Source organism: Thyridium curvatum (genome assembly GCF_004353045.1).
Source record: "Thyridium curvatum strain D216 chromosome Unknown NODE_50_length_306471_cov_79.392670, whole genome shotgun sequence".
Taxonomy (NCBI): Eukaryota; Fungi; Ascomycota; class Sordariomycetes; order Thyridiales; family Thyridiaceae; genus Thyridium; species Thyridium curvatum.
The window spans coordinates 131,032-158,764 of NW_022156805.1; the positions used below are offsets into that span (position 1 = coordinate 131,032).

At 58.6% G+C, this 27,733-nt stretch overlaps 11 protein-coding genes across 11 annotated transcripts; 7 read left to right on the forward strand and 4 right to left on the reverse strand.

Moving 5' to 3' along the window:
* Positions 1-257: 257 nt before the first annotated feature.
* Positions 258-1,179, forward strand: E0L32_007946 (uncharacterized protein; the record flags this gene model as incomplete). The annotated part of the gene is made up of 2 exons (XM_031142746.1): positions 258-638; positions 688-1,179. 2 exons carry the CDS (start codon positions 258-260, stop codon positions 1,177-1,179), a joined length of 873 nt encoding a protein of 290 aa, XP_030992796.1.
* Positions 1,180-2,378: 1,199 nt separating this feature from the next.
* E0L32_007947 (uncharacterized protein) lies at positions 2,379-3,845 on the reverse strand (the record flags this gene model as incomplete). The annotated part of the gene is made up of 6 exons (XM_031142747.1): positions 2,379-2,637; positions 2,694-3,161; positions 3,222-3,359; positions 3,418-3,505; positions 3,576-3,692; positions 3,764-3,845. The coding sequence occupies 6 exons, from the start codon at positions 3,843-3,845 to the stop codon at positions 2,379-2,381; spliced, it is 1,152 nt and encodes a 383-aa protein (XP_030992797.1).
* Positions 3,846-5,683: 1,838 nt separating this feature from the next.
* On the forward strand, positions 5,684-7,113 carry E0L32_007948 (uncharacterized protein; the record flags this gene model as incomplete). The annotated part of the gene is made up of 5 exons (XM_031142748.1): positions 5,684-5,792; positions 5,858-5,896; positions 5,951-6,048; positions 6,111-6,470; positions 6,532-7,113. The coding sequence occupies 5 exons, from the start codon at positions 5,684-5,686 to the stop codon at positions 7,111-7,113; spliced, it is 1,188 nt and encodes a 395-aa protein (XP_030992798.1).
* A 252-nt stretch (positions 7,114-7,365) lies between these two features.
* On the reverse strand, positions 7,366-8,466 carry E0L32_007949 (uncharacterized protein; the record flags this gene model as incomplete). The annotated part of the gene is made up of 2 exons (XM_031142749.1): positions 7,366-8,329; positions 8,411-8,466. 2 exons carry the CDS (start codon positions 8,464-8,466, stop codon positions 7,366-7,368), a joined length of 1,020 nt encoding a protein of 339 aa, XP_030992799.1.
* Positions 8,467-9,436: 970 nt separating this feature from the next.
* On the forward strand, positions 9,437-11,382 carry E0L32_007950 (uncharacterized protein; the record flags this gene model as incomplete). The annotated part of the gene is made up of 6 exons (XM_031142750.1): positions 9,437-9,590; positions 9,658-9,813; positions 9,864-10,246; positions 10,308-10,401; positions 10,455-11,110; positions 11,239-11,382. 6 exons carry the CDS (start codon positions 9,437-9,439, stop codon positions 11,380-11,382), a joined length of 1,587 nt encoding a protein of 528 aa, XP_030992800.1.
* Positions 11,383-11,819: 437 nt separating this feature from the next.
* Positions 11,820-14,437, reverse strand: E0L32_007951 (uncharacterized protein; the record flags this gene model as incomplete). Its single annotated transcript, XM_031142751.1, has 2 exons — positions 11,820-12,478; positions 12,565-14,437. The coding sequence occupies 2 exons, from the start codon at positions 14,435-14,437 to the stop codon at positions 11,820-11,822; spliced, it is 2,532 nt and encodes an 843-aa protein (XP_030992801.1).
* Positions 14,438-16,204: 1,767 nt separating this feature from the next.
* Positions 16,205-16,517, forward strand: E0L32_007952 (uncharacterized protein; the record flags this gene model as incomplete). The annotated part of the gene is made up of 2 exons (XM_031142752.1): positions 16,205-16,285; positions 16,368-16,517. The coding sequence occupies 2 exons, from the start codon at positions 16,205-16,207 to the stop codon at positions 16,515-16,517; spliced, it is 231 nt and encodes a 76-aa protein (XP_030992802.1).
* Positions 16,518-17,201: 684 nt separating this feature from the next.
* Positions 17,202-18,096, forward strand: E0L32_007953 (uncharacterized protein; the record flags this gene model as incomplete). The annotated part of the gene is made up of 2 exons (XM_031142754.1): positions 17,202-17,294; positions 17,347-18,096. The coding sequence occupies 2 exons, from the start codon at positions 17,202-17,204 to the stop codon at positions 18,094-18,096; spliced, it is 843 nt and encodes a 280-aa protein (XP_030992803.1).
* Positions 18,097-18,216: 120 nt separating this feature from the next.
* On the reverse strand, positions 18,217-19,227 carry E0L32_007954 (uncharacterized protein; the record flags this gene model as incomplete). Its single annotated transcript, XM_031142755.1, has 5 exons — positions 18,217-18,458; positions 18,517-18,720; positions 18,845-18,966; positions 19,061-19,095; positions 19,180-19,227. 5 exons carry the CDS (start codon positions 19,225-19,227, stop codon positions 18,217-18,219), a joined length of 651 nt encoding a protein of 216 aa, XP_030992804.1.
* A 1,102-nt stretch (positions 19,228-20,329) lies between these two features.
* E0L32_007955 (uncharacterized protein) lies at positions 20,330-21,972 on the forward strand (the record flags this gene model as incomplete). The annotated part of the gene is made up of 2 exons (XM_031142756.1): positions 20,330-21,551; positions 21,629-21,972. The coding sequence occupies 2 exons, from the start codon at positions 20,330-20,332 to the stop codon at positions 21,970-21,972; spliced, it is 1,566 nt and encodes a 521-aa protein (XP_030992805.1).
* Positions 21,973-24,855: 2,883 nt separating this feature from the next.
* On the forward strand, positions 24,856-27,698 carry E0L32_007956 (uncharacterized protein; the record flags this gene model as incomplete). The annotated part of the gene is made up of 3 exons (XM_031142757.1): positions 24,856-24,899; positions 24,960-26,957; positions 27,050-27,698. 3 exons carry the CDS (start codon positions 24,856-24,858, stop codon positions 27,696-27,698), a joined length of 2,691 nt encoding a protein of 896 aa, XP_030992806.1.
* Between the last annotated feature and the right edge of the window lie 35 nt (positions 27,699-27,733).

A 27,733-nucleotide genomic window follows, 5' to 3' on the forward strand; every position in this document is an offset into this window, starting at 1 on the left:
TATTAGGCGGAGGCGAGAATGAATGATGCAGTGCCGTTGGTCAGTCAGCAGGCAGGCAGTCAGGTCAGTTGATGATTCGACGAACCTTCCAGAGAGTCGTGACACTTAGCTCTCCGTCCCCAACATCGCTTAATTTGATCCTCCCTGTGTTTCCCAAACCTAGAGGAAGCCTTCTCTGCTTTTTCTCCCTATTGTGACAGATTGCGGTCCATCATCTCGCTCTCCTTCGGTTCCCGCCCATCCCGCGAACGAACATCATGGCCTCCGCCGCAAAGTACACCCCCGCACCACAGGTCGACCCGGACGACCACGCCGACTACACCCAGGCCCCGCCCTCGTACCAGGCCGACGCCGGCGCCAGTGCCAGCGCCGCCTCGCGCCGCGACGAGGACCTGCTCGCCGGAGGCGTGCCCCGCGGCAGCCTCGACAGCAACGGCGAGGGCGATGTCCCCGACGACTTCAAGTTCGGCGGCTCCGTCGCCGAGGCCACCATCGACATCCGCAACCAGTTCGTCCGCAAGGTCTACGCCATCCTGACCGTCCAGCTGCTCGTCACCGGCGGCGTCAGCACCATCTCCTTCATCAGCGAGGACTACAAGCGATGGATCCAGACGCACCCGGCCCTGGTCTGGGTCTCGGTAAGCTCCTCCTTCCTCCATGATGATGGCTCGTCTAACCAGAACACAGCTCTTCGGCGCCATCGCCTTCATGCTCCTGACCTACTGGAAGCGCAAGTCCTACCCGACCAACCTGCTCTTCCTCTCGGGCTTCACCCTGCTCGAGGCCTACACCGTCTCCGTCATCGTCTCCTTCTACCAGACCTCCATCGTCCTCAACGCCGTCCTCCTCACGGGCGGCATCTTCGTCTTCCTCACCGCCTTCGCCTGCCAGTCCAAGTACGACTTCACCTCGTGGATGCCCTACCTCTTCGGCGCCCTCTGGGGGCTCGTCCTCTTCGGCTTCATGGGCATGTTCTTCCCCTACAGCTCCGTCGGCGAGCTCGTCTACGGCGGGCTCGCCGCCCTCATCTTCAGCGGCTACATCCTCGTCGACACCCAGCTCGTCCTGCGAAAGCACCACGTCGAGGAGGAGATCGCCGCCGCCATCAGCCTCTACCTCGACGTCATCAACCTGTTCCTCGCTATCCTGCGCATCCTGAACAGCCAGCAGAATAACTAGATCACGGCTGGGGGAGTTCTCGATCTGGAGGGAGGAGGTGGATGCTTAGTCAGGAGTCAGAATAAGAGATGAGCCCATGGGAGTACTGTAGAGAGAGAGAAACCAAGCGGCGGATATGTGTGTTTTCCCCCAAAGGCTTTTCGTGGGATTGGGTAATGGCGTTATGATATCTTTCCTTTCAGAGCATGCTACAGTTGTCAATCATGGTTTGTGTGGCTTCAAGCCCATTCGTCGACCAGCCCTGATACTTCACTTCAAAATGACGGGTCGTGCAGTTATTGTTTGTGTTGTGCATACAAGTAGCTTATCAAATACACTGCCTTGATGCTCAGGAGCAAACGCAGTTCTATGCTGTGCCCAGTGCCTTACTAGTACCGCGTTGTCAATCTTGGTGGGGAGAGTGAACTTTGCCACATCTTTCCCTAGCTGATATACAGCAATCATTTTTAAAACACATTTGTTCCTGTCACACGAGGAGATCAAGACATATATAGGGGAATATCTGCATTAGAAGTCTTGTACTAGAAAAGACGAGAGAAACAACAAAGGGGATATGTTTTTGAAGGTTGATGACAAAAACTACAAGCCCGCAGAGGAAGAGAAGAGAGTAAAGTGAAGATCGAGGCCAAGCCCTGGCTGTGACCGGGTGATGAGAGAAGATAAAACCACAAAAAAGGTATTATAATCCACGACACAACATCCCAAATCAGACAGAACTTTTTCTTTCAACATCCCTTTTCCCCTCTCTAAAAAGAAACAACCCCCACGGCCCAGTGAAGACTGGCACGCGCAAAAACAACACAAAATAAGTTCTAGAGAAAGAACCGTGGGGTGGGTGGGTGACCTTCTTGCGGGCTCGCAGAACCCGCCCCTTCGCCTCCATATCTTTTTCCCCTTTCTCACAACAAGAGCAAAATTCATTATCCTTTCGTGCGCTCCTTTGCGGGAGCGGGTCATTTTTTCCGAGGTGAGGCTCCTCCACGAGAAAAGCCCTGTGCGCACCTCGACAGGGTCCTCGCGGGGGAGGAAAATAAAAGGCAGAAAGCAGCGGGGGAATATCTCTTTCTTCAACGCAATACAACAAGTCCAACGCCAAAGGTGGAAGACCTGACCATTCTCCTTTTCGAGGGGCCTGACGCCTGCCCAAAGGGCCGAGCGTTGCGACCCGTTCAAGCCTCGACAGCTGTTCTCGATGACGCCTAGTTGCCGTCGTGCTCGCCGTTGGCCTCGGCGACAGCCGGGGGTGGCGGCGAAGACATGGCGGCAGCCTCGCGCTGCATCCGAGCTTCGATCTCGCGCAGTTGAGACTCGCGGGCCAACAGCTCCTGGCGCTTCTCGTTGATCTCGCGCTGCACCTTGACCTCAATCTCGCGAAGCTTCTCCTCCTCGCGGCGGAGCTGCTCCTCCTTGAGGCGGACGGACTGCGAGGCCAGGTCCTCGGGGTTCATGGATGAGTCGCTATCGGTAAGTTAGCATTTCACTCGTTTCATCCGGGGGAGAACAAGGACACATACACTCCAGCGCCGCCCTCAACGCTCTTGCTCAGCTTCTCGGTACGGTAGTTCTCGTACAGGAAGTCATGAGTGATCTCCTTCAGATCCGCCAGATGGCTGTGCAGCAGGGCAGATCGGATGGCGAGGAAGTCGGAGTGGCGGGGGTTATCAACCTCAACGACACCCCAAGGGTACTGACGGGCGCGGACCTTGCGACCGCCAATCTCGACAATCTCCTCGGATCCGACAATGGCAAACGGCATGAGGCCGCGCAGCTCGGCGTTTTCCTCGACGGTGTCCTCGTCGTCCTCCTCAATATCGTAGGGGAAGTTGTAGACGGGGATTCTGTAGTGCTCAATGTCCTCCATGACCAGCTTCTTCGACTCGGCGAGCTCAGCAGGCGTCAGCGAATCGGCACGACCGATGACGGGGATAACGTTGACACGGGGAGCGAGGCGCTTCATCAGCTCAATGTCGAGCTCACGGAGGCTGTTCTGCTGTCAGTGGAAAGCTCGACAAGATTACAGTAGGCTTCCAGTCCCAACGTACCCATGGCCGGTAGGGGTGATGAAGTAGAGCATAGCATGGACACGGTTGTCTCTGAAGCGAGGGTTACGCTTGATCCGAGACTCCTCGGCCAGAATGTCATCGTATTGCCTCTCGAGGTAGCCGACAATCTCGGAAAAGCTGCAGATAGGGGTCAATTGATATCTTCAGAAAGAGGGATGGGTGCTACGAAACCTACCTGGCCTCGTTGTCGATCTGATCGCCGAAACCGGGGGTGTCGACGATGGTCAGGGAGATGCGAGTTCCCTCCTCGTCAAGCTCAAGTTCTGCAGTCCAGTAATGTCAGCGGGCCGGACGGTAATATTGAGCTAGGCATGTGACTGGATTCCGACATACCGACGGTGAGCGGCTTAATCTTGACGCCCTCCTCGACGTGTGCGCCATTGGGGTCGTCGGACTCCTTATGGTCGAGGACGGACTTGCCGCACAGAGTGTTGACGAAGGTGGTCCGGCCTGCGGGCAGTCGAGAGAGAATCAGCATCGATCACACGTAGGGAACAGGGTTGTGGAGAGCGGCGGCGTACCAGTTCCTGAAGCGCCACAGACCATGAGGCAGAACTGGATCCCCTTCTTGACATTCTTCTTGCGGCGGATCATCTTCTGCATTTTGGCGGCGAGGTGAGGGTTAGCTGGGGGGAGCAATTCAGGAGCGGCAGACGAGGCGCAGGCGACGACGAGTCGGTGAGATGGAATGGGGTAGGTTCTTGGGAGGTATCGTGAGGATGGAAGGAGACAGCACAGCAGAGCAGAGCAGAGGCAGGCCAGGTAAGGGTAGTTTAGGGGGAGTGGAGTCTGAACGTACGGCTGGCGAAGACATGATGGGCCGGAAACCTGTCTGGCAAGTTGAGTGCTTGTCGGGGGGGTGTGGAGAGAGAGAGGGCAGGCAGAGTGGCGTCGAGAAGAGTTAGGCTGGTGTCCGACTGCCGCGAAATTTGTTTCGTTTACGTTGTTTTGTCTGGGGGGTCGGGTGGGTGATGAGGATGTCGCGGTGTAGAATTAGTTTAAAAGGAGGTGGTGGAGTTTCGAGGACGGCGGCGGGTGTGTGTGTGATGGGTGGTACTGCTGGTGGTGGCCCGTCCGCAGATGGATTGGGCGGTTGATGGGGGAGCGAGCAGCAAGGCGGCGCCCGAAATGGATGCAATTTCACACACAAAATGCTGGCTAGTCCAGGCTTGATAGTGCTCAATTGACAGCAGAGGGACGAGAGCGAATAGCCCCTCTCCCCTTTTTCCCCAGTAAAAAACGGACAGCTCCAACGGAAAAAAACCAGAGCTAGCAAGCAAATGGCTGGGCTGGGAGGTGCGACCGGACACGACAGGGGGGAAAGGACAGCTAATTTGAGAGCACGGGCCACCCAGTCTTGGGTACCTGATCAGGGGGCCTGATCTTGATTGATTTGACGGATGAGATTGAGAGAAGGCAAATCAGGGGTCGGGTCGGGTTGAGTAACGGAGCACGGTCCAAGCATCCAAGTACGGAGTGATCCAATCTTCCAAATCTGCCAAATCTGATATACCAGACGTATCAATACAATACCAGATGCCAAAATGCCAAAATGATTCTCGGTACATTACCCAGGGTTTGATCTCAATGGCGGTTCCTTCCTGGAGAGAACATCTGGGTGCTAAATTACTAATTCCTTGTACACGAAGCTTGATTACCCCGCCAAATGTGACAGCCATCTGTCTTCTCCAGTCCCGTCCTCCGTAACTAGAGCTTTCGCTGTACGAAATCAACCAAGGTACCTTAGGTACCTACATAGGTACCTACTTGCCCAGCTTGTGCCAGCTGCCACCAATGACGGACCCAGCAGCTCCAGCCTATTCGCAACCAGATTACCTAAAAGATCGGTAGGTGTATCATTCGCATAAGCTCTCTCCAACCACATCGGATTACATGGACCAGCCAAGCTGTTCTTGATCTGGTTTCAACTCTTCTGTTTACCAGAGTGACTTGCTTGCTTGTTTGTATGATATCTTCTGTTTTTGTCCTTTGCATATTGCAAACTCTGCTCTTGTCTAGGTTCTGCTTGGGCGTGGAACAGCTTGTCACTTCATTAGGCAACCGGATCCCCGTCATCTCAATTCCTATTTGATCTCATACGACACGTCCATCCACCGCGACTCACCTTCCCCGCCGTTGCCTCCCAGACCAGGCAGAGCTTCTCCTCCTCACGGGCTCTACGAGCGCATCTCGCTCCTAGAACCTTTCTCTTCTCACAGCGGGTTTTTTTTTTTAATTTTAGGTTGTAGAGAGTACTGGGTAGAGAGACGGTTCACAATAGCGGCTTCGAGAGCTCAGCTCCGCGTGCAACAGCAACCTCCAGCATCCTTTGGCCTGACTGAACGGGAAGGCGGGTCCCCGGCGCCAGCATTCGTCATCGGGTCAGACACCAGACATCCCCATCCACGTCCGGGCCGGCACAACGCCCAGCTTCAGACAGTATGGACGCAAGATCACCCATTGAGGGTACAAACCCGACAATTGCCTTGTCAATCGCGTTCAATGCTGACTCCAGCCACTTCGCTGTCGGCTTGAATTCCGGATACCGGAGTACGTGTCCCCACCGTGCCCCGTGCAAGCTGCCGAAGACATGCGGACTGACCGGGACCCTCTAGTCATCAATGTCATGACATGTAGGACAGAATCTTCAAAAGGTATGTGCGGTTGTTGAGTCCGACACGGCTTGGGCCTCGCTAACTCTTCAACAGAGCTGCAGAAAGGGGTCGGATTCGTCCAGATGCTAAACAGAACCAACATCCTGGCCATTGTGGGTGGCGGCCGTCGGCGACTGTTCAACCAGAACAAGGTATGTCCGCGTGGTCTTTTCCTTTGGGCTTCCATCGGTGCCATACTGATGCTCCTGTTCAGGTTGTCATCTGGGACGATGGCAAGAACCAGCCCGTCAGAGAGATCACCTGCCTTTCTCCAGTGCGCGGCATCCGGCTTGTGCGCAACGAGATTATCGCCGCCCTCTCCAACGAAGTGCGCGTGTATAACTACCGCAAGTCTACGCCGGAGCTGCTTGCTAGGTACCCAACGGCAGATAATTTCCAGGGTCTGTGCGCCGTGTCTGCGCGCATGTTAGCATTCCCTGGCAGGACTCAGGGCCAAGTCCAGCTCGTTGAGTCGAGGAGTGGCGACGTCAGCATCATTCCCGCACACGCCAGTCCCTTGAGGGCACTTGCCTTCAGTCCGGATGGTGATCTCTTGGCCACGGCCAGTGAAAAGGTTCGCACTTCCCAGGTCTAACTATCCAGTCGTGGAGTCGTGACCGCTCACCATGTTCTAGGGTACCCTGATTCGAGTTTGGTCAACCAAGACCAATGCCAAGGTTGTAGAGCTGAGACGAGGAGCCGATCCTGCCTTGATCTTCTCATTGGCCTTCAACCCCTCAGGCACCCTACTCGCCTCGACCTCTGACAAGGGCACCCTCCACATCTATGATATCCCATCATCAGCACCACGGGCCTCGGAGCACAGTAGATCTGGCACCGGCTCTAATGACTCAGAAACCTCCTCCCTGTGTGAACCTGGTCCCGACATTAGCAAGGTCGATTCCAAGGGGAAATGGGGCCTCATCGGGAAGCTTCCACTGTTACCGCAGTACTTTCGAGACATCACCTCCTTTGCCAGCGTCGAGTTTTCCATCGGCGACGACCCGGACATGGCCCCTGCCATTAGCCAAGAGGCCGCATCGATGGGCTTGCCACAACTGCCCAAGGGCATAGCCGTGTGGCCAGACGAGGATACCGTCATCGTCATTGGCGCCGGGGCTGATGCCAGGTGGGAGAAATTTGTCATCACCATGGGCCAAGACGGATTGCGGACGTGTATCAGGAAGGGGTGGAAGAAATATCTCGAAGACAATTGACAGGCGAGAGCATTGGCGTTCCGGATCTGATGGACTTTGAGGGACACACCATCTATTATGGTGCTTTTCGTTTTTTTTGTGTTTGACACATTGGATCATTGGGAGGGTCAGAAATGGGGTGCAGGGATCAGCGCTGTCAGCGTTCCGATACATGATTTTTGATTGCTACGACACTTAGAAAGCGAGCTCGATATGACTAGGACGCCTGTTATGATGAATGCTGTATGGCTTATTTAGATTCCACCTTGCTCGCTAGTCTCGTGATGCGCGAGGTGACCTGCTCCGGTCTCTCCTCCGACTCCTGTGTCCGTCGCCATCTTCAGAATCGTTGCGATCTTGCCGCCTCCTCTCTCTGTCATGGTCCCGCCGCCTGTCCTGGCTGTTGTCGCGCCGCCGGCGTTCCCTCTCATCTCGGTCGTCGTTCCGGTCCTTTGAATCACGACGCCGGTGCCTATCCCTTCGAGACTCTCTGCCGTGCTCCTTGTCCTCGTCCATAGTAGGCGTTTCGTCTCGCCGCGACCGATGTCTCCTCTCAGAGTCATCGTCAGTGCGCCTCCGCCTCGTATCCCGATCCCGATCCCGGTCTCGCTCCCGGTCCCGGTCCTCACTCCCTTCCCTCCGTGACCTGTGCGACCGATGGTGGTGATGTCTGTGCTTCTGCCGATGGCTCCTCTTCTCCTCCCTCCTCCGCGCCTCCTCGACCTCCTTCTTCTTCTCCTCCACCAGGAACGCCTTCATGGGATCGTCGTCGTCGTGGCTCTCCATCAGCAGCGCCAGCTCCTTCTCCTCCTTGAGCATCGGCCGCCGCGCCTCTTCCTCTTCGCTTTCTTCTTCTTCCTCCTCGCTGCCGCTGCCCAGCCCCCGCGCCGCCCTCTCCCGGCGCATCATGTCCTCCCACCCGATCTTGCCCTCGTCCGGGTCGTCGTCGTCGCGCGCCTTGTACCGCGCGTGGTCGACGCGGATGAGCCTGTCCCCCACCGTCGCGCCGCCGAGGTTGTCGACCGCGAGGTCCGTGCTGCGCTGGTCCTCGTACTTCAGCCAGCCGAACCCTTTGCTCTTGCCCGACTCCTTGTCGCGCACGAGCTTGAGGAAGGTCGGCTCGCCGTACTGGCTGAAGATGGTGATGACGTCGCCCTCGGACATGTCGTAGGGCAGGCCGCCGAAGTAGACGAAGGCCGTGTCGCGGTAGTCTGTGTGCCAGGAGGCTTCGGGGGAGCTGTGTTTGTGTGTTTGCCGGTGTCAGTCATTGGCTTTTGGGAGGGGGGAGGGAGAAAAGAAGGAAAGTTTGATTGCTTACATTCCGGCTTCGATCTCCTTCTTGTTGAGCGCCTGGATGGCGCGAATTTGGTTCATCTTGGACCGGAAGGCTCACTCTGGCGGGTCGCAGAGACAGAGTGTGTCAACAAGAAGAAGTTGTTGGTTTCCAAACGGGAGGGAAGGCTGGTAATTTTGTCGCCAAAAAAGTGACGTCGCGCAAGGCTGCCGTGGGCCTTTTTTGACATGCGCCAAAATGGGAGTTTGGTGGTGCTGAAACGCGCTAAAATCACTGTGTAAGTCGCGAGACCAGGTGACATCTCAACCCTCTCATCAAGGTTGTCTTTCAGCCTTTTCTCCCTTTTTAATTCAGAACCTTTTGGTTTCTGTAAACGCCTTAAGGTGCTCCTCATTTCCTCCAAGACTCACACTACGCCTTACTTGGCGGCGTTGCACCTTTTCTACAGGGAGTGTAAAGTTGCATTATTTAAGTAGGATTAATCAATTGAGATGGCAAAATGATTAGAACCCAGGTCGAAGGGAGACAGAATCATTAATAAATCTCGACGCTTTTGTAGTTGAAGAATTCTTCGAATACTTCCTCCAGCTTGATGTACAAATCTACAAATAGTTGAGTTGGTACATGTAGCGACCCCTGTGTCGGAGTCAAGCGGCCCGGCGGCGTTCGGTAGTGGTCAAATTTGGGGGGTTGCAGGGGTGTTTGACCATTAAGTCAGGGGACGTGATTCTACATACAGGGACCGCCCAGATTCTCCAGCAAATCAACGAAACATCTTTTGCGAAACGCGCCTCAACGGCGACACCAACCCCTCTGTCCAGAGACATCCAAGCGACCGCCTGGCAAACAAGCACTACACACTATCACACGCCATCGCCATATCAAGAAGTCAAGAGGAACCGCCTCAGACGCCCGTGTTCCCCTCCCCAGACCGCTCGCTAGTGGAGGGCGGCGGACGACGCGTCTCAACAGCGACCGCGCCCCAGCTCCGGGGGATGCCCGCCTCCCACGTCCAAGCTCACAGATGCGACACGGAACGGCCTGGCAGTGATGGCTACAAATACGAACAGATTCTCAACGTACACCGCCGCGTCCGGCGGGTCGGAGAGCAAGGATGGCGAGAAGAAGAAGGACATGTGGAGCTCCATGCTCGACTCCGTCGCAAGTGGCAAGCGGCTACCAGAAAAGAACCTGCTGGTGCTAGGTGCGTCTAGAGCAGGAGGCTGAACCTATGTGGGTGTTACGATGCTGACGTGTGGCCGTCTGTGCAGGAGGAACCGTGGAATCGCAACGGGATTTCCTGGAAGCCCTCTCGACAAGCGAGTCCAGGCAAAGCCTCGATCGGCAAAACAGCAAGATCCCGCCCTTTGCCAACAGCTTCGCTCTCGGCTATACTTATCATGACGTTCTTGACGCGGACCAAGAAGGTGACACTCCTCAGCAAGTTCGCACAAGGTCATGACTGATTTCGGTACAGATATCCTCGCGCGCATATCTCTGTACCTCCTGACGACGCCGTCGCCATCCTTCAGCTCCCTGATCCAGCCCCTCCTCACGCCGCAATCCATACCAAACACCCTGATAGTGATCCTTCTAGACTGGTCGCACCCCTGGAGATGGATGAGGCAACTACAGGAGTGGATCCTCCTGCTTCGAACCGTGCTGGTCGGCTTGAGCAACGAGTGCACAGAAGCAATGGAGGAGGTCATGGTGGGCTGGAGGGATCGAGGAAGAGGCGGCGGAACTAATTTGGACGGTACCAGCGCCGTTACCGGTGGAGAGGGGGATGTCGCATTGCCCCTCGGTCCCGGTGAGTGGGAGGACGCTCTTGGGCTGCCGCTCTGCGTAGTGTGCCAAAACGTGAGTCTCCCGTGAGATATTGGACTGGGCGAGAGACCCCGACGACTAAACAGCATGCTAGGCCCAAAAGATGGAAGTGCTGGAAAAGACCCATGGCTGGAAAGAGGAGGAGTTCGATGTCGTCCTGCAGTACATGCGGACGGTTCTCCTGAGGCGTAGGTCTATCCCTGGCGTATCCCATGGACGCACAGCTGACCATCCTTCGCAGACGGCGCCTCGCTTGTATACACCACCCCCAATCTCCCCTCGCAACTGCAAAGTCTCATCCACTCTAGCCTGGGAATCACATCGCTACTGAAACGACAACCCCTCAAGCACAACGTCATCGACCGGGACAAGATCGTCGTGCCCCCGAACTGGGACTCGTGGGGCAAGATCAGAGTCCTGCGGGAGGGCTTCGAGGTCGAGGGCATCAGCAACGCCTGGTCCGTGGACCTCAACCAGGACTTCCCGCTGCCCGAGACCAACGGCGAGCCGGCCGACGAGTCGGAGCTCGCCTCGTCGGCGGTGCTGCAGTACGAGCAGTCCATACAGGACCCAAGCGTCGACGCGCTCGTCCTGGCGGGCCAGAACAGCCACACCACGAAGCTCGAGGTCGAGACGGCCGACACGCAGGCCTTCCTGGGCGAGCAGCTGACCTACCTCGAGGCCCTGCGCAAGAAGATGGAGGAGGCGGCCAGGGCGGCGGAGGGGGACATGTCCAAGGGCGGCGGCACGCCCACGCGCGGCGGCGCCGGGCCGATGGGCGAGTCGGACGGCGGCCTGGCGGACCCGGCGAGCAGGGTCAACGACCACATCGGCCCCGTGCAGTTCAACATGGGCGGCATCCAGGTCGATGCCGACGACATGTTGAACCGTCTCAAGGTGAGTTTTTTTTCTCTTTCTTTATGTCTCTTTCATATGTGTGTGCCAAGACATGGCGGGCTGGGCTGGGGCTGGGGCTGGGCCTGGACAGAGCAGCGCGTTTGTACTGACAGTGTGTGTCTGGTTAGAACCGACAGGCGTATGGATCCTCGCCGGAGCCCGACGACGTGGAGGCCGAGCAGGCGGCCGAGGAGGCGAAGCCGCGCGGCACGGAGCACCTCGAGGCTTTCTTCTCCGGCTTGATGAACCGCAAGGGTGCCAAGGCTGGATAGAAGGGGGTCGACTCGAGGACCGAGATGTGGTGATCAAATTCTACGCCCCAGTAGTCAGCGGGCGGATGTGTATGAGAAGTCGAAGTGCTTTTATTTTCTCGAGTTTGTGTTGAAACGGGAGTTTTTGTAGATAAAGATACCCCCCTTTCGTGCAATCGAAGAGAGAAAGACGAAAAGGAGAATGGAGTGGGCGACAAGACGGCGATGGGCAACTGTACTTGATCTGACTTGTGATGATTGGACTCTGTCTCTACATGGCCTTATCCCATATTCTAACCTTTCATGCAATCCACCCGCCACCAGACCCAAATGCAACAAGAACCAACACAACCCAACTGTACAACAAACGCTACTTTGATATCAATCCCCGCCAAACTTTCGCCAGGTTGAAACAAATGGGAGGGGGGCGATCCAAGCGAGAAGCGTCATCCCACGCATCAAACCTCCTCAAAGTCCTTGGCCGTAGCCTTGCGCCACTTGCCATCCTCAAAGACAAACAGCCCCTTCCTCTCTCCGCCCAGCAGCTCCCCGAGCCCCGTACTCCTCTCCTCCAACCACTCCCCTTGCTTCTGCTTCTCCTTGTCCCCGCCAAGGGTAAGCAGACTCCTCAGCCCGCCCCGCGGCAGCGCAAAGTACCGCGCAACCAGCTCCCCGCCCTCCGCGCCGTCGCCGCCGCCACAGAGCGCGAACCGCCGGCCGCCGAGCCGCGCGCTCACGACGCCCGACAGCAGGCCCGGGAACAGCCAGGGGTGCTGCAGCATCTCGACCTCGAAGGCGTGGACCGTCTCGACGGCGAGGCGCGTGTACTCGCCGTCGTCACCGTCGTCGCCGTCGCCGAGCAGGCCGCCGAGGCGGAACAGGTTGGACGCCGAGACGGCGTTGGTGGACGGCTGCGTCGTGTCCATGCCGTCCTTGAGGCGGAGGATGACGTGCGGCGCCTGTGCGGGGTCGGGGGTGGAGTAGAAGGCGCCGCTGGCTGAGTGGGTGGCCGAGGAGGAGGAGGAGGAGGATTCCTGGCCCGCGGCGGTGGAGGGCCGGGAGCCGGCGGTGCTGCTTGCCGGGGCGGGGTGGTCGTAGAAGAGGGATATTTGGTTCTCTGTGGGTTTCTTGTGTTAGTCTCCTTGGTGATGTTTGTCCCCGACTCGGGGGGATGAGTAGTATAGACTAAGTGACAGAACTTACTTTGAAGCTGGTCCGCCCACTGCAGCCACTCCGCCTCGCCCGTCGCCTCGTACAGCTCCAGCAGCCCGTCGATCAGGAAGGCGTAGTCGTCCGCGAAGCCCCTGGTATCCGCACGCCCTCCGCCGTGGTACATCCGATACAGGACCGCTCCCTCGGCATCCCACAGGTTGTCCCGCAGGAACCGGGCGGCCGCGGCCGCGGCCTGGATGTAGCGCTCCCCAGCGCTCTTGTCGACGCCCGTCCGCGCGAGGGCAGCGCCCGCCCGCGCCAGCGCCGCGATGACCATGCCGTTGTACGCCGTGACCACTTTCGCGTCGACGTCGGGCCTCACGCGCTCGCGCTCGCGGTGGGCGCGGAGCTTGCGGCGTGCCGAGGCCAGCACGGCGCGCACCTCGGCCGGGGACAGGCCGAACTGGCGGCCCAGCTCGGCGGCGTCCTTGACCATGTACAGCACGTTCTGGTTGATGAACTCGTCGTCCGGGTCGAACTCCTGCTCGACGTTGCCGTGCTCGAGCACGTTCCAGTGCGCGGCGGCCACGGCGCTCGCCGTCTCGCCGTCGGTGGCGGACTCGCCCCGGCCGGGCTGGCCGACGACGGCGTCGAACTCGCGCCGCGTCCACATGTAGTAGGCGCCCTCGCGCATCTCGCGGTCGCCGCGGCGGTAGAACGAGTCGGCCGCCTCGCTGGTGGCGAAGCTGCCGTCGGGGTTGAGCACGGGCGCGCTGGTGAGGTAGTCGGCGAGCTCGAGGACGACGTCGGCGAACTCGCCGTCCCTGGCGGGCTGCCTCCCGTCCTCGTCGGCCGCGGACAGCCAGGCGTCGAGGAAGAGGCTGAGCAGGTGGGCGTTGTCGGCGACCATCTTCTCGAACGTGGGCAGGGTCCAGTCCTCGGTGATGCTGTAGCGCGCGAAGCCGGCTCCGACGTGGTCGCGCACGGCGCCGTCGCGGATGCGGCGCAGCGTGTGCAGGGCCATCTGCGTCGCCTGGGCGACCTCCTTGTCGCCGACGACGTCGCGCACGGCGGCGGGGAAGCGCGCGAGGCGCAGCAGGAAGGAGAACTTGGCGGGCGTGATGAACTTGGGCAGGAAGCCGAAGCCGCCGTGGGCGCTGTCAAAGGTGCCGGCCAGCTGCGTGTAGGCCTCCTCGAGCTGGTCGAGGTCGAGCTCGAGGTCGCTGGCGATCGAGGGCTTGGGGTCGGCGGTGCCTGCTGCAGCAGCAGCACCGGTTGCTGCTGACTCGCCAGCAGAAGACGTCGTCGTCGTAGTCGTCGTCGTCGTCGCGGCTGGCTTGGCGGCACGGCGGCGTGCCCCGAGAGTACCCTCAGCGGCGAACTTCTGGAGCTTGACGACGGTGTCCTTGGCCTCTGCGCGGCACTGAGCCTCCCGGTCCTCCCACGACTGCTGCAACTTCTTCAGTATGCCGAGAAAGTCGAGCGTGCCCTCCTCCTCGCTGACCCTGCCGCCGGAGGCGTTGGAAGCGGAACCGGGGGCGGGCCAGTAGGTGCCGCCAAAGACGGGCTCGAGGTCGGGGGTGAGGAAGACGTGGATGGGCCAGCCGGCGTTGCTGTTGAGGGTCTGGATGTAGTTCCAGTAGACGGCGTCGACGTCGGGCCTCTCCTCGCGGTCGACGACGATGGGGACAAAGGACTTGTTGAGGATGGCGGCGACGGCGGGGTGGGAGAAGGACTCGTGGATGGTCAGGCGGCAGTAGTGGCAGGCGCGGAAGCCGATGTTCATGAAGATGGGCTTGTTCTCGGCGCGGGCGCGGTCGACGGCCTCGCTGTCGAGCAGCTGCCACATGACGGGGCTCGAGGCGAGGGCCTGGACGTAGGGGCTGCGGCTGTCGCCGGCGCGGTTGCGCAGGGGAGCGGCCATCTTGATGGGCTGTGAGGAAGACGTCTGCGAATCCGGCTGCGCCGTGAGGGGGCGTGGAATAGAATGACCTGGTCCGGCGCCGGGGTATCAAAGGGAAGAGAGAAGAGTAGGTGGTGGGTTGGGGCGGAAAGACGAGGTAGACAGGATTGGATATCACATGCAGCTCTGGGCCATAGCAATAGCGTTTCTGGTTCTGCTTGTTTCCAGATCCCGATGTGCTTTCTCTACTACCGTCAAAGCTTGAGTTCAGCCAGCACAGAGGCGTTGTACCCAATGTTGTTGGTGTTGCGGCTTATCGTCAGGCGGTTGGTGGGATGGAGGGGTAAAAGTTGACGATGCCTGCTAGCTCGAGGCCCAAAGTTAACTGGGGCGCGAGGGCATTCCGATCAATATCCCATAACTACTCAAGTCAGTGTACATACTGCTTACTGAGGTGTCGAGTCAATCCGGTGGAATGCCCCGCTTTTGACCTACCGGTGCAATCATGGAATTTACCTACGAGAGCAGCTATCATGCATGCCGGACCCCCGGTATCTCGAGTCGGTACTGTTTTCGTTGCCGCTACCGCGAGTCAGTTCCCCCAAGGCCATACACCTCACCCTCCTTCTCCGGCTTACCATCCGGTCCTCCGTCGTTCTACCTGCTCATGGCTGCTCAAGAGGGGTATGGCTGGCCGGTCCGTGCTGGATGCATCTGTACATAATTAGGCCAGCATAGTTCAAGTAGAGGCTCTCGTTGGTTTGTTTCTTTAGGTCAGGAAATGGGACATCAACCCATCAAATGTTTTCATTGTGCATACTGAGTTTGAAGCCCTGTGTAATTGTTCTCTCTGCCTTGCATATCGGCAAGGTAGAGTGAGCATCGGCAGCGACTAGCTTTGCTGGCTACATTCCCATGTGAGGAGATGAAAGCGTCTGTTGTGATCCTATTGCTTGCAAGTGTGCTGTCCGTACCATGCATGGCTACACGGCTCGACTTCAAATCACCCTTTGCGAAATTTAATCAATCTTCTTTGGAGCGCTACTCTCCATGCCTTTCTTGAAAGCCGCAAAGAACTGTTCCTGTATGGAATAACTAAGTATGCCATTCCAGCGAACAAAGGGTGTTTTCTTTTTTTTTCAATTGATTGAGCTGGCATGACATCCATGGATCTCGGGCTCTCTCCGCCCCAGTCAGCTCCAGGCCTCTAGCTACCACCCTGGCCTGTATACGCCCACTCTGCCGGGGGGTCTCGTGCCTTACAGGTCACGTTTGGCCCCCTGTAGTCGCAGCGGCAGCTCTGAGCTTGTGTGGAGTTTTGCTTCTTAGCTCCCCACGCTCCCGTAGCTGCCTCGCTGCGCAGGAGCTTTTCTTCCAGATCCCTCGCCAGCTCCACATTTTCCGACTTCATGACGTTTTCCTCCGCTCTCGAGACGTCAAAATGCCATTTGAGCTGGAGCTGGAGCTGGAGCTGGGCACTATGTACCCAAGTTAGCAGTTTGTAGGTCTGGTGTCCCTTCTACCGCTGCAGACCTTCCCAGATCCCCGATGGTCTATGAAACCCGACCGACGACGGTGGGTTTCAGGTACGCCCATGAGCAGAGATGACGTCAAATAGCTCGACTGTCGTCATAATGGACGAACAAGTATCCCTTTCTTCGAGATAAATAGAGCTTTGCGTCTTCCTCTTCTTGTATCGTGAAGGTCGATTGATCCGTCATTTCCACACCCAAGACACAGAAACAATCTCTTTTGCAAACAAAACAACCCCTCAAACAACCGATCAACATGCCTCGTGACGGAAGCGGACACTCTGACAACGCCATTGAGACCGGCCACGACATCATCCACGGCGCCGGCAAGGAGACCGTACGTTTTTTTTCTTTTTTTTTCAAACAAACCCAGAATGAGGAAGAACACACTAGCTAACACATGTCCCCTCGAACATCAGTCCTCGCACGTCGACCGCGCAGACAAGACCGCGCCCCTGCCCACTCAGGAGGGCGGCGCAGGTATCCCCGGCATGAACGCCGCAGCGGGAAGCAGCCAAGGCATCAAGGAGGGAGACAATGTCGGCCAGGGCGGTCGCGGTGACAAATAGCCCTATTGTTGTCTGATGGTTCGTACGAGGATGATGTCAATCCTTCGTGTGCGGACCTCGGGGGCGGAGTCAAACGCGCTTTAAGCAATTGCTCCCACCCATAGCGAGTGTGCTTTACTATATAATAGCGGAATGAAATGAAATTATGAGAAACTTGCCTGTGCTGAAGTTCTTCAATGCTGACTGGTGTTGTCGAGGGCTGTAGGCGTTGGACTGATGGATGCAATGATGAATAGGTGGCGATTGGCAGTACTCACAGCTATAAAATGTTTATTCAAGTAATATGAATAAAATTGCCATGAACATGTTTTCCCTCTAAGAATTAGACGAGATCCTTGAGAAATAGCTTCATATGTCTGCAAGATTTCTACATTTGGTGATGTGAGAGCAGGGTTCCACTTTGCTGGAACGCCTCATCTGGGGCTGAGCGAGCAAATTTAATGGCTTTGTCCAGTCACTTGATTGCATGGCCTCAAATTGTCTGCAGTCTAGCTACCTAGGCAGTCATTCCCAAAACCCCTTCACCTTGGTCCGATAAAAAAAAAGACAATCTACTGCGAACAGAGAATGCGCCCAGCAGCGATTGCCCGTTGTTGTGTCCCACTCTCGTCAAGCACATCTCTCCTGCGTCTCTCGAAAGCTTCCAACTCGTCCTTCAGCCGAACCCTGGCATCCCGAATCGCCATGTCCACTTTCACCCTTCAAGACCACGGAATCCCCGTGACTCTCCCCGACGGTCTCTCCGAGGAACAAGTCCTGGGCTTCCACCCTTTTACTGTTTGTCACACCCGAATACATTGAAGGACATCCCCCACTGACCACATCACAGTCCTGGATCAAGACCCTCACCCACTCCCTCAGCCTCCAGGCGCGGGACACCACGCACCCCTTCCACGGGGACCCGTACCGCCTCCGCTCCGTCACGGTCCAGTCCTTCGACCTGTTCGGCGGCCAGCGGCTCGGCTTCCTGAAGCTGACCTCGGACGTCTCCAACGGCGCCGGCGAGCGCCTCCCGGGCGCCGTCTTCCTCCGCGGGCCCAGCGTGGCCATGCTCGTCGCGCTCGTGCCGGACGACGCGCCCGCGGACACGGACGAGCGGTACGCCCTGCTCACGGTGCAGCCGCGCGTGGCGGCCGGCAGCCTGGCGCTGGCGGAGCTGCCGGCCGGCATGGTCGACGACGAGGGCCAGTTCGCGGGCGCCGCGGCCCGGGAGATCCGCGAGGAGCTCGGGCTCGAGATCCCGGCCCGCGAGCTGCGGGACCTCACCGCGCTGGCCCTGCGGGGTGCGGAGCAGGGGGGGGAAGAAGGAGGGGAGGGGGAGGAGGACCTGGCCAGGGCGGTGTACCCTTCGCCGGGGGGCTGCGACGAGTTCATCCCCGTCTACTACCACGAGCGGCGGGTGCCGCGGGCGCAGCTGGGCGAGTGGACGGGCCGGCTGACGGGGCTGCGGGACCACGGGGAGAAGATCACGCTCAAGCTGGTCCGGATGCAGGACCTGTGGCGCGAGGGCGCGCGGGACGCAAAGTGCCTCGCGGCGCTGGCCTTGTGGGAGGCGCTCCGCCGGGAGAAGAAGCTCTGAGGGCTGGCTGGCTGGCTGGCTGGCTGGTTTGATCATCCGTTTTGTCTACGGGGGCCAAGGCACACAAATTCTGATGTTTTTACAATGGTCTATTGGGGCGTCTGAGGATTCTTTGTTTTTCTACACGACCTTGAACCGCTTGGCGATCTCTAGGCCTTCGGCCAAGGTGCCTACGCGGGCGTCGATGGCATATCCCTCGGCCTCCAACTTCTTGCACTCGTCCCACATGGTGGCGAGGGGCACGTGGAAGACCTCGATGAACTCGTTGTCCTCGAGCTGGGGCTCTGGGTCCTGGTTCTCGGGCAGGCTCATGTCGATGGTGACATGGACCATGCGCGTGTTGGTGTTGCAGAAGCCGGGGTCTACGTGGCGAGCGGGGGGGGGGAGTGATTTAGCATGCAATGGCAGGAGGAGGAGGACGGAGGAAGAGAGAGTGCGAGTGCTGACCGTTGAACATGATGGGCGACGACTCGGTCACGTTGCCGACGTAGCCCGTCTCCTCCCTCAGCTCGCGGACGGCGGCCTCCTCGGCCGTCTCGCCGGCGTCGACGAGGCCGGCGGGGACCTCGATGCTGACCTTGTCGGTGGGCGGGCGGTACTGCTTCTGCAGGATGATCTCGGGGCCTGGGATGGGTGTCAGCATTTTGTCTTGTGCATATCGGAGTTGGGGGAAGGTCGGGGTCGGGATTCCGCACACCACGGCTCCACACACACTCTGAGAGGGAGATAATATCATTGTTTCACGTACCCGTCGACTTCTCCAAGATGGCGATGATGCCCACGCCGTCAATGTCGCTGCCCTTGGGCCGGGTGCGGCGCTCGGCGGACTCCCATGTTCGCGTCTGACCGTCCGGGTCCTTGTACGTGATTCTGTGAGCTTGTTTAGTGGGTTGTTGTTCGCAAGCAAAGACAGATGAGAGCGAGCGTTGTGTGCTTGCGACAGGAGCATAAATTGCCCACATACTTCATGAGTTTGGTCCATCGCGCCTCATTCTCGGGCTATTCCGCGTCTCAATCAGTCCATCCCCATCCAACCCGGGGCTTTTGTCCGGCAGAGGCAGGCATGTATCTTTTCGGGCGTACCAGGGGCTCCGCAGAGATGATCCTCGAAGTTGAAGATGATGACGACATGACGGGCAGGAGGCGCGCGTGAAGGCGTCTCTTTAATATGTCCTGAGGACGAAAAGAAGTGAGGGCCTTCCGAGCGGGTTGCGACTGGAACGGTCTTACTCCGATAGTTGAGCGCCGAGATGGACGGAGTAAGATAAGATGGCAAATGCGAGGCGGGATTGGGTGTTGACGTCAAAGCTGAGTGCGCCCTGGAATTGGAGCCTGTCAGATATGTACAGTGGGGGCCGGAGCTGGCAGATGGTGGGGTACCTTTAGGGCTGTCGGTGCCTGGAGTCTCTGCGCCTGGGCTCAAATGAGGTGACCATTGGGCATCTCGGCCCTCAATCTTCAATCTGCCTAATCCAACTACATCAATCAAATATCTGGTGACTCAGCCGAGAAAATAAAAACAACTTGCGCGTTCTGTCCGAGGCCGACGTATGCTGACTACCTAGGTATCTCATTGCTCTCGGTCCTCAATATCTCAAGTTCCATCAGGACGAGGTGCGCCACGTCAATGTTGGCGCGGCTCCTGCAGGCTGCATGTGTGGCCATCAGCCTCCCGTCTGGTGGTGAGGGTGTGCCGCATCATTGCTTCTCCCGTGTGTGTCATCGCAAGAAAAGAGAAGGATTCGCCAGGTCGGAGTTCAGCCGTGCGTGTGCTGTTCTGTTATCAATGGACACGCAACTCGATCCTGAAACGTCGCGGCCGCTAGCCCAACAGGGCTCTGACCATCCCCGGTCTTGCTTACCTTCCTAGATAAGACAAGCCCAGAGCGTCTGTTCTCACCCATGATGACGAGCGACCTCTCCGGCCCAACATACCTTACTTGGACAATGGAATGCCGCAATGTTGACTGACATTTGTTCCATCTTTTTTACTTTTACTTCCCTTGTCTGGCTGATATATCTCGGAGAACATCTTCATACCTAATATTCCATTATTTCTTGTACTGTCACGGGCCATTCGCTCCTTCTATCTCTTTTACTCGATCTGTCGTCTCTTGTTCTCTTGTGAGGTGATCCTCAAAAGCCTCACAAGCCACCCGGTTTCCTTGTCTCTACAAGTAATTCGCCATCTGCGGATCGTCGCGAGGAAAAGACAAATGAAAACCGTGCCATAATGGCAGGCCACAACTCCAATCGCGACTATGACGACGACGACGACGACGACCTCACCGCCGTCGGCGAGGAGACGCCACTGCTGCTGGCGGACGAGGTCCCCGAGGAGCCCAAGTTCCTCTACCGCCAAAACGTCACCATCCTCTGCTTCGCCGCCATCTTCCTCGCCGAGCTGGGCATCGCCATCATGACCCCGGCCTGGAACGCCGTCATGGAGGACCTCATCTGCCAGCGGTACGTGCCGCGCGCCGCCGACGGGCAGCTGCTGGCCGACGACCCCCGCTGCAAGGACCCGCGCATCCAGGGCGAGCTGGCCATGCTGCGCGGCTGGCAGGCCTCCTTCGAGGGCATCCCCGCCATCCTGTGCGCCATCCCCTTCGGCATCATGGCCGACAAGGTCGGGCGCAAGCCCGTCATGCTGCTGGCCTGGACGGGGCTGCTGCTCAACCTGCTGTGGTACGAGGTCGTCTTTGCCTTCTTCCCGCTGTGGGTGGTCTGGCTGGGCGCCATCCCGCTCTTCATCGGCGGCTTCCCCTCCGTGGGCCCGGCCATGATCTTCACCTGCCTCGCCGACGTCACGCCCCAGCCCGAGCGCGCGTCGGTCTTCTTCCGCGTCAGCGCCGTCTTTCTCGTCGCCGAGCTGATTTCGGGCCCGATCGGCGGGGCCCTACTGCTTGTCCACCCTTGGCTCCCTCTCCTTGTGGGCATGCTCATCAACCTGCTCAGTTTCTTCACCCTTTGGGTGCTGCCCGAGACTGCGCATCTGATCAAAAAGGTCGACGAGCAGGAGGCTGAGGATGCAGCCGATGAGGAGGAGGTGGACCGCCCTGTGGAAGGGACGTGGCACCACATGATGATGACGGCCAAGCGCGACCTCCTCGAGACAAGCAAGTTCATCCTGGGCAATAGGTCCATCGTCATCCTCATGATCCCGATGGTGTTTTACGCGGTAGGCAAGTACGTACAGGAGCTGCTGCTGCAGTACGCGACCAAGAGATACCACTGGACGTGGAGCAAGGCTGCCTTCCTGCTCACGATCCGCAGCAGCAGCAACCTCATCCTGTTGGTCGCCCTCCTACCCGGCATCAGCTGGCTGATGCTGGAGAAATTTCATTACTCGGCCATACGCAAGGACGTGGTGCTTGCACGGTTTTCTGGCATCACCCTGGCCATCGGCTCGCTGATGATTGCCTTTGCCTGGACGCCCGGGGTGCTCTCAGTTGGTAAGACCTCGCCGCTGCACTTTTGTCTTTGCCGCGAACATGCATGCATTTACTGACACTTTTCCTTTTTCCACCAGCCTTGGTCGTCTTCTCGCTGGGGGGCGGATTCAACTCGCTCGTGCGCAGTCTACTCAACGCCATGGTCGAGGTGCACCACATCGCCATCCTCAATGTGCTGCTGGGCATCGCCGAGTTCGGCGGGCTCATGGTCTCGAGCCCGATGCTGTTTGCGGCGCTCCGGGCGGGCTTAAACGCGGGAGGGGCGCTCATCGGACTGCCCTTCCTGATCGCGGCGGTGATGTTTACCATTGGCACCGCGATGGTGTTTCTCTTCAGGGCGCCTGAAGAGCGAGTGACAGTCGAAGATAGGGAGGCCGAGATCGGGAGGGAGGAGGAGGAGGAGGCGGAGGAGGAGCCTTGAAGTCCGCGGGGAAGGGATATGCATGAAAGAGAAGAGAAGAAAAGACAAAGCGATCATACCGGTCTGATTCTGGCACGTCGCGGGGGACCCCTTGGGACGTCCCTCTTGGTCTGCCGGCAGGGCGAGCGCTGCTTGTCTTCCTTACCTTCTCTGACCGCAGTTCGGATTGCACTGGTTGCATTTCGGGTAGAGGTGGTCATGGCCCTCACGGGCTGTAGAGCCATGGTTCGGGGTTTGGTTTAGAGTTGCATCATACTCACTGCATTTAGAGAGATATTCGGTCTGCATATATTTTGGCACTTATTTACTAGAGATACCATACACGCAAATGTACATGACATTTATTTACTGAGATTTCTGCAACCTTCGTGGTACTGTGAACATATCCACACTTTGATGCTTGCCTTTGTCACGGTCAACTCCGGACCTGGCCGGTCGATGACGTATCGATGGAGAAGAAGAAGCTCCCCTTTCGTCTTCTAGAATATGACACCCTTGGAGCTGTAGCGAGCTAAAGAGGGTCGTTCGGCGGAGGACGATGCTGATTGTGGTGAATGCATGTGCGGAATAAGCGTAAGTGAGTGTGGGTGTGGCTCGCCCCTATTTGTTAAATTGAAATTAAACCGAGCAGGGGGGCCACGGCGCGTGTCTTCACGCTTACACACACGTGGGGGAAGGGCAGGAAACCGCTTTGGGACGCGTCTGTTCGCTCGTTCCTGCACTAGTTGAAGTCTTAGGTGGGTTCGAAGGAAAGCACGACTGAATCCCCGCCAGGACACGAGCAGGCAAGGAAGGACCCTGCTGTGCTGAAGAGTTGCTTTGTCTGCGAGATGAATTTTGGAGATGTCCGGTGTTCAATTAGCCCACTTTCGTTCATGGCGGCCAGCTCAGCTGGCATCTCTTCCCTCGTGTATTCCTATCTCCCTCGAGTCCCTCTCCCAAAGAGTACCTCCTTCCTTGCAGTTGAGGGGGAACAATTTAAGCTCCACGGGATGTTTCAGGGCGGGCACATCCATCCCTCTATCCTGGACCATCCGCCACCTCCCGCACACCCGGTTCGCCCCAGCATGCTTGAGCGACCCTGGACCGACCCTCTCCTGTCTCTTTTCCGTCCTCGGCTACCTTACCGATGGCACGATGCCATCCAACGTGCACAACGGTGGGGGAGCTTCGATCCACTGAGGACCAGTACAGCTAGTTAGGTCAGAGATCCAGCAAACAAAGAGGCCTCAAACGATCGCGCAAGGGACTGTGGCCAAGCCCAACCGAGGTGTCAAGCGACTCCGGACCATCTAGCCGCGCATTGCTTCTTTTTCGTCATGCCTACCTGGCCCGTCGCCGCCCTTGCCAGAGCCGCAAGCTCGCTTGTAAGAGTTCAAGACACGGGAGCGGAGTGACGCCTTGATTTACCTAGGGCCATCCGAGACAGCCAGCCAGCCAGCCTCTGCTCGTCTAGGCTTTGCCCTTCTTGATCTGGAGATTGGGCGACGTTGCTTGGCAATTTGGCTCTGGCTCTCGCTGGCGGCTGTAGCTCTTCAATGCCATGCGGAATGCTCATCAGCCACCTCTTTACTGTCCCGCTGGCTCATTGCAAAGTGGACAGACAGCTCCACGTCTGCGTCTACTCCGTAGACATTCAGCATCGGAGGCCAGCAAACAAGAGCCGACAGCGTGCATCGTGGATCTGCACCGTGGAGGGACTCAAAGAGGACGCTATTACGACTGTGACCTTCCCCCGGGACGTTAGTGTCTCACGACGGCGAGCCGCCACGGCCCCGGTCCCCTGACAAGCGTCAGTAGTCCGTCCATGGATCCTCTCAGCTCTGCGCTTTTGGGGCGCTGGTTTCTTGGATCCCCCATAATATGGCCCATGTTTGCACCTCTTTGCCCACCTGCATCGACCCAGTGAGTTTTATGGAGTAAGTTGTCCCATTTCTATTTTATGGACACCGTTCTGCAGAAAGCCAGCTGTGCTTTTCAAGCTGTGTGTGCGTGCGCGCATGTGTGTGTGGTGTTGGGCATGAGCTGCTTGTCGATTATCTCGTTTCTTTTGCAAGGGGTCGCCCGTCCGCCTTCCTCTTTGCAGCTGGCCTCAATCTTACTGTCTCTGAGTGCATTGACTCTGCTTCTCTTTTCAGTGTCCTGCATGGGCCTCTCCAGTATCCGTCTTAGCCGTATTCAAGCAAAGCAGAGCAAGCAGGCATAAAAGGCACAAACACGAGCCCACTCGCTGCCACCCCACACTCCTCCTTTGGGAAACGGTCATTCGCTTTTCGGTCCAGAAACCCCTGAAGATCGGCCTGCCAAACCACACACTCAATCCTCTTTTGCCTTTTCCGGGTCATTGTGCTCGTGGGAGGGAATCCACAGCCCTATCGTTCCCTCGTCGATATTGCTTGTCATTACACCCCCCATCAGTCCCCTCTCTTCTCTTTCATCGTCTCCAGACCCAGGGTGGGCTGTGTGGCTTTTCTTCATTGCCGTACCTCTATTCCTTCCTTAACCTGCTGGCCGGCTCTACTCATCTTGTCGCAAATCCCCAAACCTCTTGGAGGACTGCTCTACTAGCGGTATTCGACTGGGAACTCACTCGTCACTCCTTCGTTGCAGATAACCTTTGCTCCGCTTCGAGCGTCCACTCTCTCATCTCGTCTCACCAACATCCACCACTGCGTTTCGTAGGCGATACAGACGACCGGCCCTTCTCTCGATCTTATTTCTGCCTGGGATCTGCTCCGTGAGCACCAGGCTATCTATCCTCTCATTCCATGTCTATTTAGACAAATCTCTCGGCTCAACTGATCCCACCCGTCTTCACCTCAAGCATCCCTGCTTGCTCTTCTCAAAGATTCATTGCATGGCCTTTGTCACTCCTTTCCCATCATGGTTTCCTTCTTCGGCCTCAAGTTAGGCGGTGACAAGAAGAAGTAAGTCTGACGAATCTCTCTCATGTCACTGATCTTGATGGCCTAACCTCACCGGTGCAGAAAGCCGGACAAGGTTCAAGAGCCTCAAGCTCCGCAACAGCCACGAAAGATCGATCAGAACCTTCTCGGTGAGGGTCAGTTCTTTGGTACCAATGTCAACAAGAAGGGCGTCGTCAATGGCAGCATCCGCTCCTTCTCGCGGCCGGGCACCGCATATTCAAACAGGACCAGCGCCTTCAAGACCACGCCCTACGCCCACGACACTCATAACCTCGCGGCCTCTAGCATGTATGATCTGTCTAACATGAACAACCTCACCCGTGTGCCAAGCTTCACCAGCCTCAAGCAGTCCGCTTCCGACACCGCTCTGCGCGGTAATTTTGGGAACACGTCCACCGTAAGCCTCGGCCTCCCTCCGAGCATCAGCGCAGGTGCGGGCTCGTCTGCTCGCCCGAGCACCTCGCACGGCGGCCAAGGTGCGACGAAACCATGGGTGAACCCGCTCGACGTGCACTTCAACCGGCCTACGCCCACTGGGTCCAAATCGCCACTCGGCCAGTACGCGCTGCAGCTGAACGTTGACAGCGACGGATCATCCTTGTTGGGTGACAAGCCCGAGAATATCGCCGACGCCATCTCAGACCAGATCGACCGAGATGAGAAAGAGGCAAAGGCTCGGGCACAGCGAGCCTTTAGCTCCTCTTCAGGTGTGCGGCCAAAGGACCTGCGCGTCCCATTGACCAGCTCTCACTCTTACCCGTCCCCTCCTGAGTCGGTTACGGGGGAGCGCGCCGTTTTTGCTAGTTCCAAACGACCCATGGATCGGTCCCAGAGCCCTCTCTCCAAAGCGGATGCTAGTAGTGGCCCTCATAGACCGCTGTCTCACGGCTTCAACGGTCCGACAGAGCTGCCGAGCCCACCGATGTCGCAGGAGGAAGACGACGAGGAGCGAGCAAGCTGGGAGAGCAGGCCCATCATCCAGAACGTTGCGGCGAAGCGAGATACGCTCACCATCAACCCCGGACGGCGACAAAGCTTGTCGATGAAGATTGAAGAGCTCGAGAGGACGCTCGTCAACCAGCAGAGGGCCCACGAGGGAGCGGCACGGGCGGCTCAGGCGGCTCAGCAAGAAGCGGAGCAACGATTTGGCCAGGGCGAAAGACGGCCATCTCTGCCCTTTGCTGAGCGAGGACCACGCTCGCAGAGTCCAGCAGGTACGCCAGGCATGCGGCCTCCGATGCATCACGGCGAAGGTCCTCGACCACAAAGCCCTATGGGACGACCGGTACGGCCACAGAGCCCCGCTGGAATGCGAGGTCCTATGGGCGGACCTCGGACCCAGAGCCCTATGGGCAGACATCCACGTCCACACAGCCCGGCTGGCATGCGAGGACCTCGACCGCAAAGTCCGGCCGGCTTCCACGGCCCGCATCCTCATGGTCCGGCCGGTATGCGGGGCCCACCACGTGGCCCTCCGCCTCGAGGACCGCTCCCACGCCCTCGCAGCCCCGCGGGTATGAGAGGGCCTCGCCCAGATAGCCCGAGCGGCATGCGCGGTCCGCTAGACCGACCTCCACGCCCACACAGCCCTTCAAGCCACGGCTCCCGGAATCAGAGCCCCATGGCCCGGCATCGCAGACCTGAGAGCCCGGCAGGACAACAACCTAGGCATGGCCAGTGGTCTCAGCCGCCGCCAATTGCGCAACAACCTCGGCCACAGAGTCCTTCGGGTTATGGACCACACAACCATAGCCCAGTGGGACGGGAGTCTAGGCCAGATAGCCCGGTAATCAGGCATCCTGTCCAAGTGCGGCATCCGCCCCCGGAGGAAGCACAAGCACCACCGCCTCGGCCACATAGCCCTGCCGGTCTGCAGGCCCCCCGATCCGGAAGCCCACTGAATCAGACTCAGCGCGCAGAGAGTCCCATGGACCCGGATCGGCGGGTCATTTCCCCTGTGAGCCAGTCTACGATCAGCAGTCCGCTGGCAAATTCATTCTCGGCTGCTTCTCTTGGCCGTCCGCCTACGAGCCGACCCCCTCGACCAAAGCCGGATGAGTACGGCGTCCCGCAATCCGAGCGACGAGCACCGCCCGCAAAGAGGCCGCCCCGTCCCAAGCCAGAGGAGGCACCCCCGCCGCGTGTTGCAGTCCCCCTGATCGATCCGCCTCAGCTGCTACCACCGTTCCGGGCCCCGGAGCCCGAGCCCGAGCCCGAGGTCTCGAAGCCGCCCAACTTTGCCCGCCCGCGTCCCCCACCGCTCAAAGCCACGTCGCGGGCCCTCGTCCCCCCGACTCCCACGTCGGCCGACTGGCCTCTGCCGTCTCCGAACGCGCCGCAGGCCTCGAACGGCTCCTCGCCGCCGCTCTCGCCGACGTCGCCGCCGCCGCTGTCACCGCCCCTGCACTCGCCGTCCTCCTTCACGCACCAGCCGCTCTCGCCGCCGCCGCGCAGCCCGGCCCGCCCGATGGTGCGCGCCAAGCCGCCCCCTCCGCTCGAGTTCTCGGCCGAGAGCTACACCGCGGCCGTGGGGCCGGGGCCCTGGACGCCGCCGCTGCGCAGGCCGACGATCGACGGCACGGCGGACCCGGACCAGCGGCCCGTGACGGCCGGCAAGCAAGGAGTGGGGTCGGGGTCGGGGTCGTCGTCGTCGCCTTCGCGGACCGTGGTGCCGGCGGCGGAGAGGGAGCAGTTCTTCGACAAGGGGTTCGACTTTGGGCTCGGCCCGGCGCTGTCGCCGTCGTCGCCTGTGCGGAGGCCGAATCACGGGCTGCAGAGCCCGACGGGGATCGCGGATAACTTTGGGACGGGGTTCATTTGATGTTTTGTGTGTG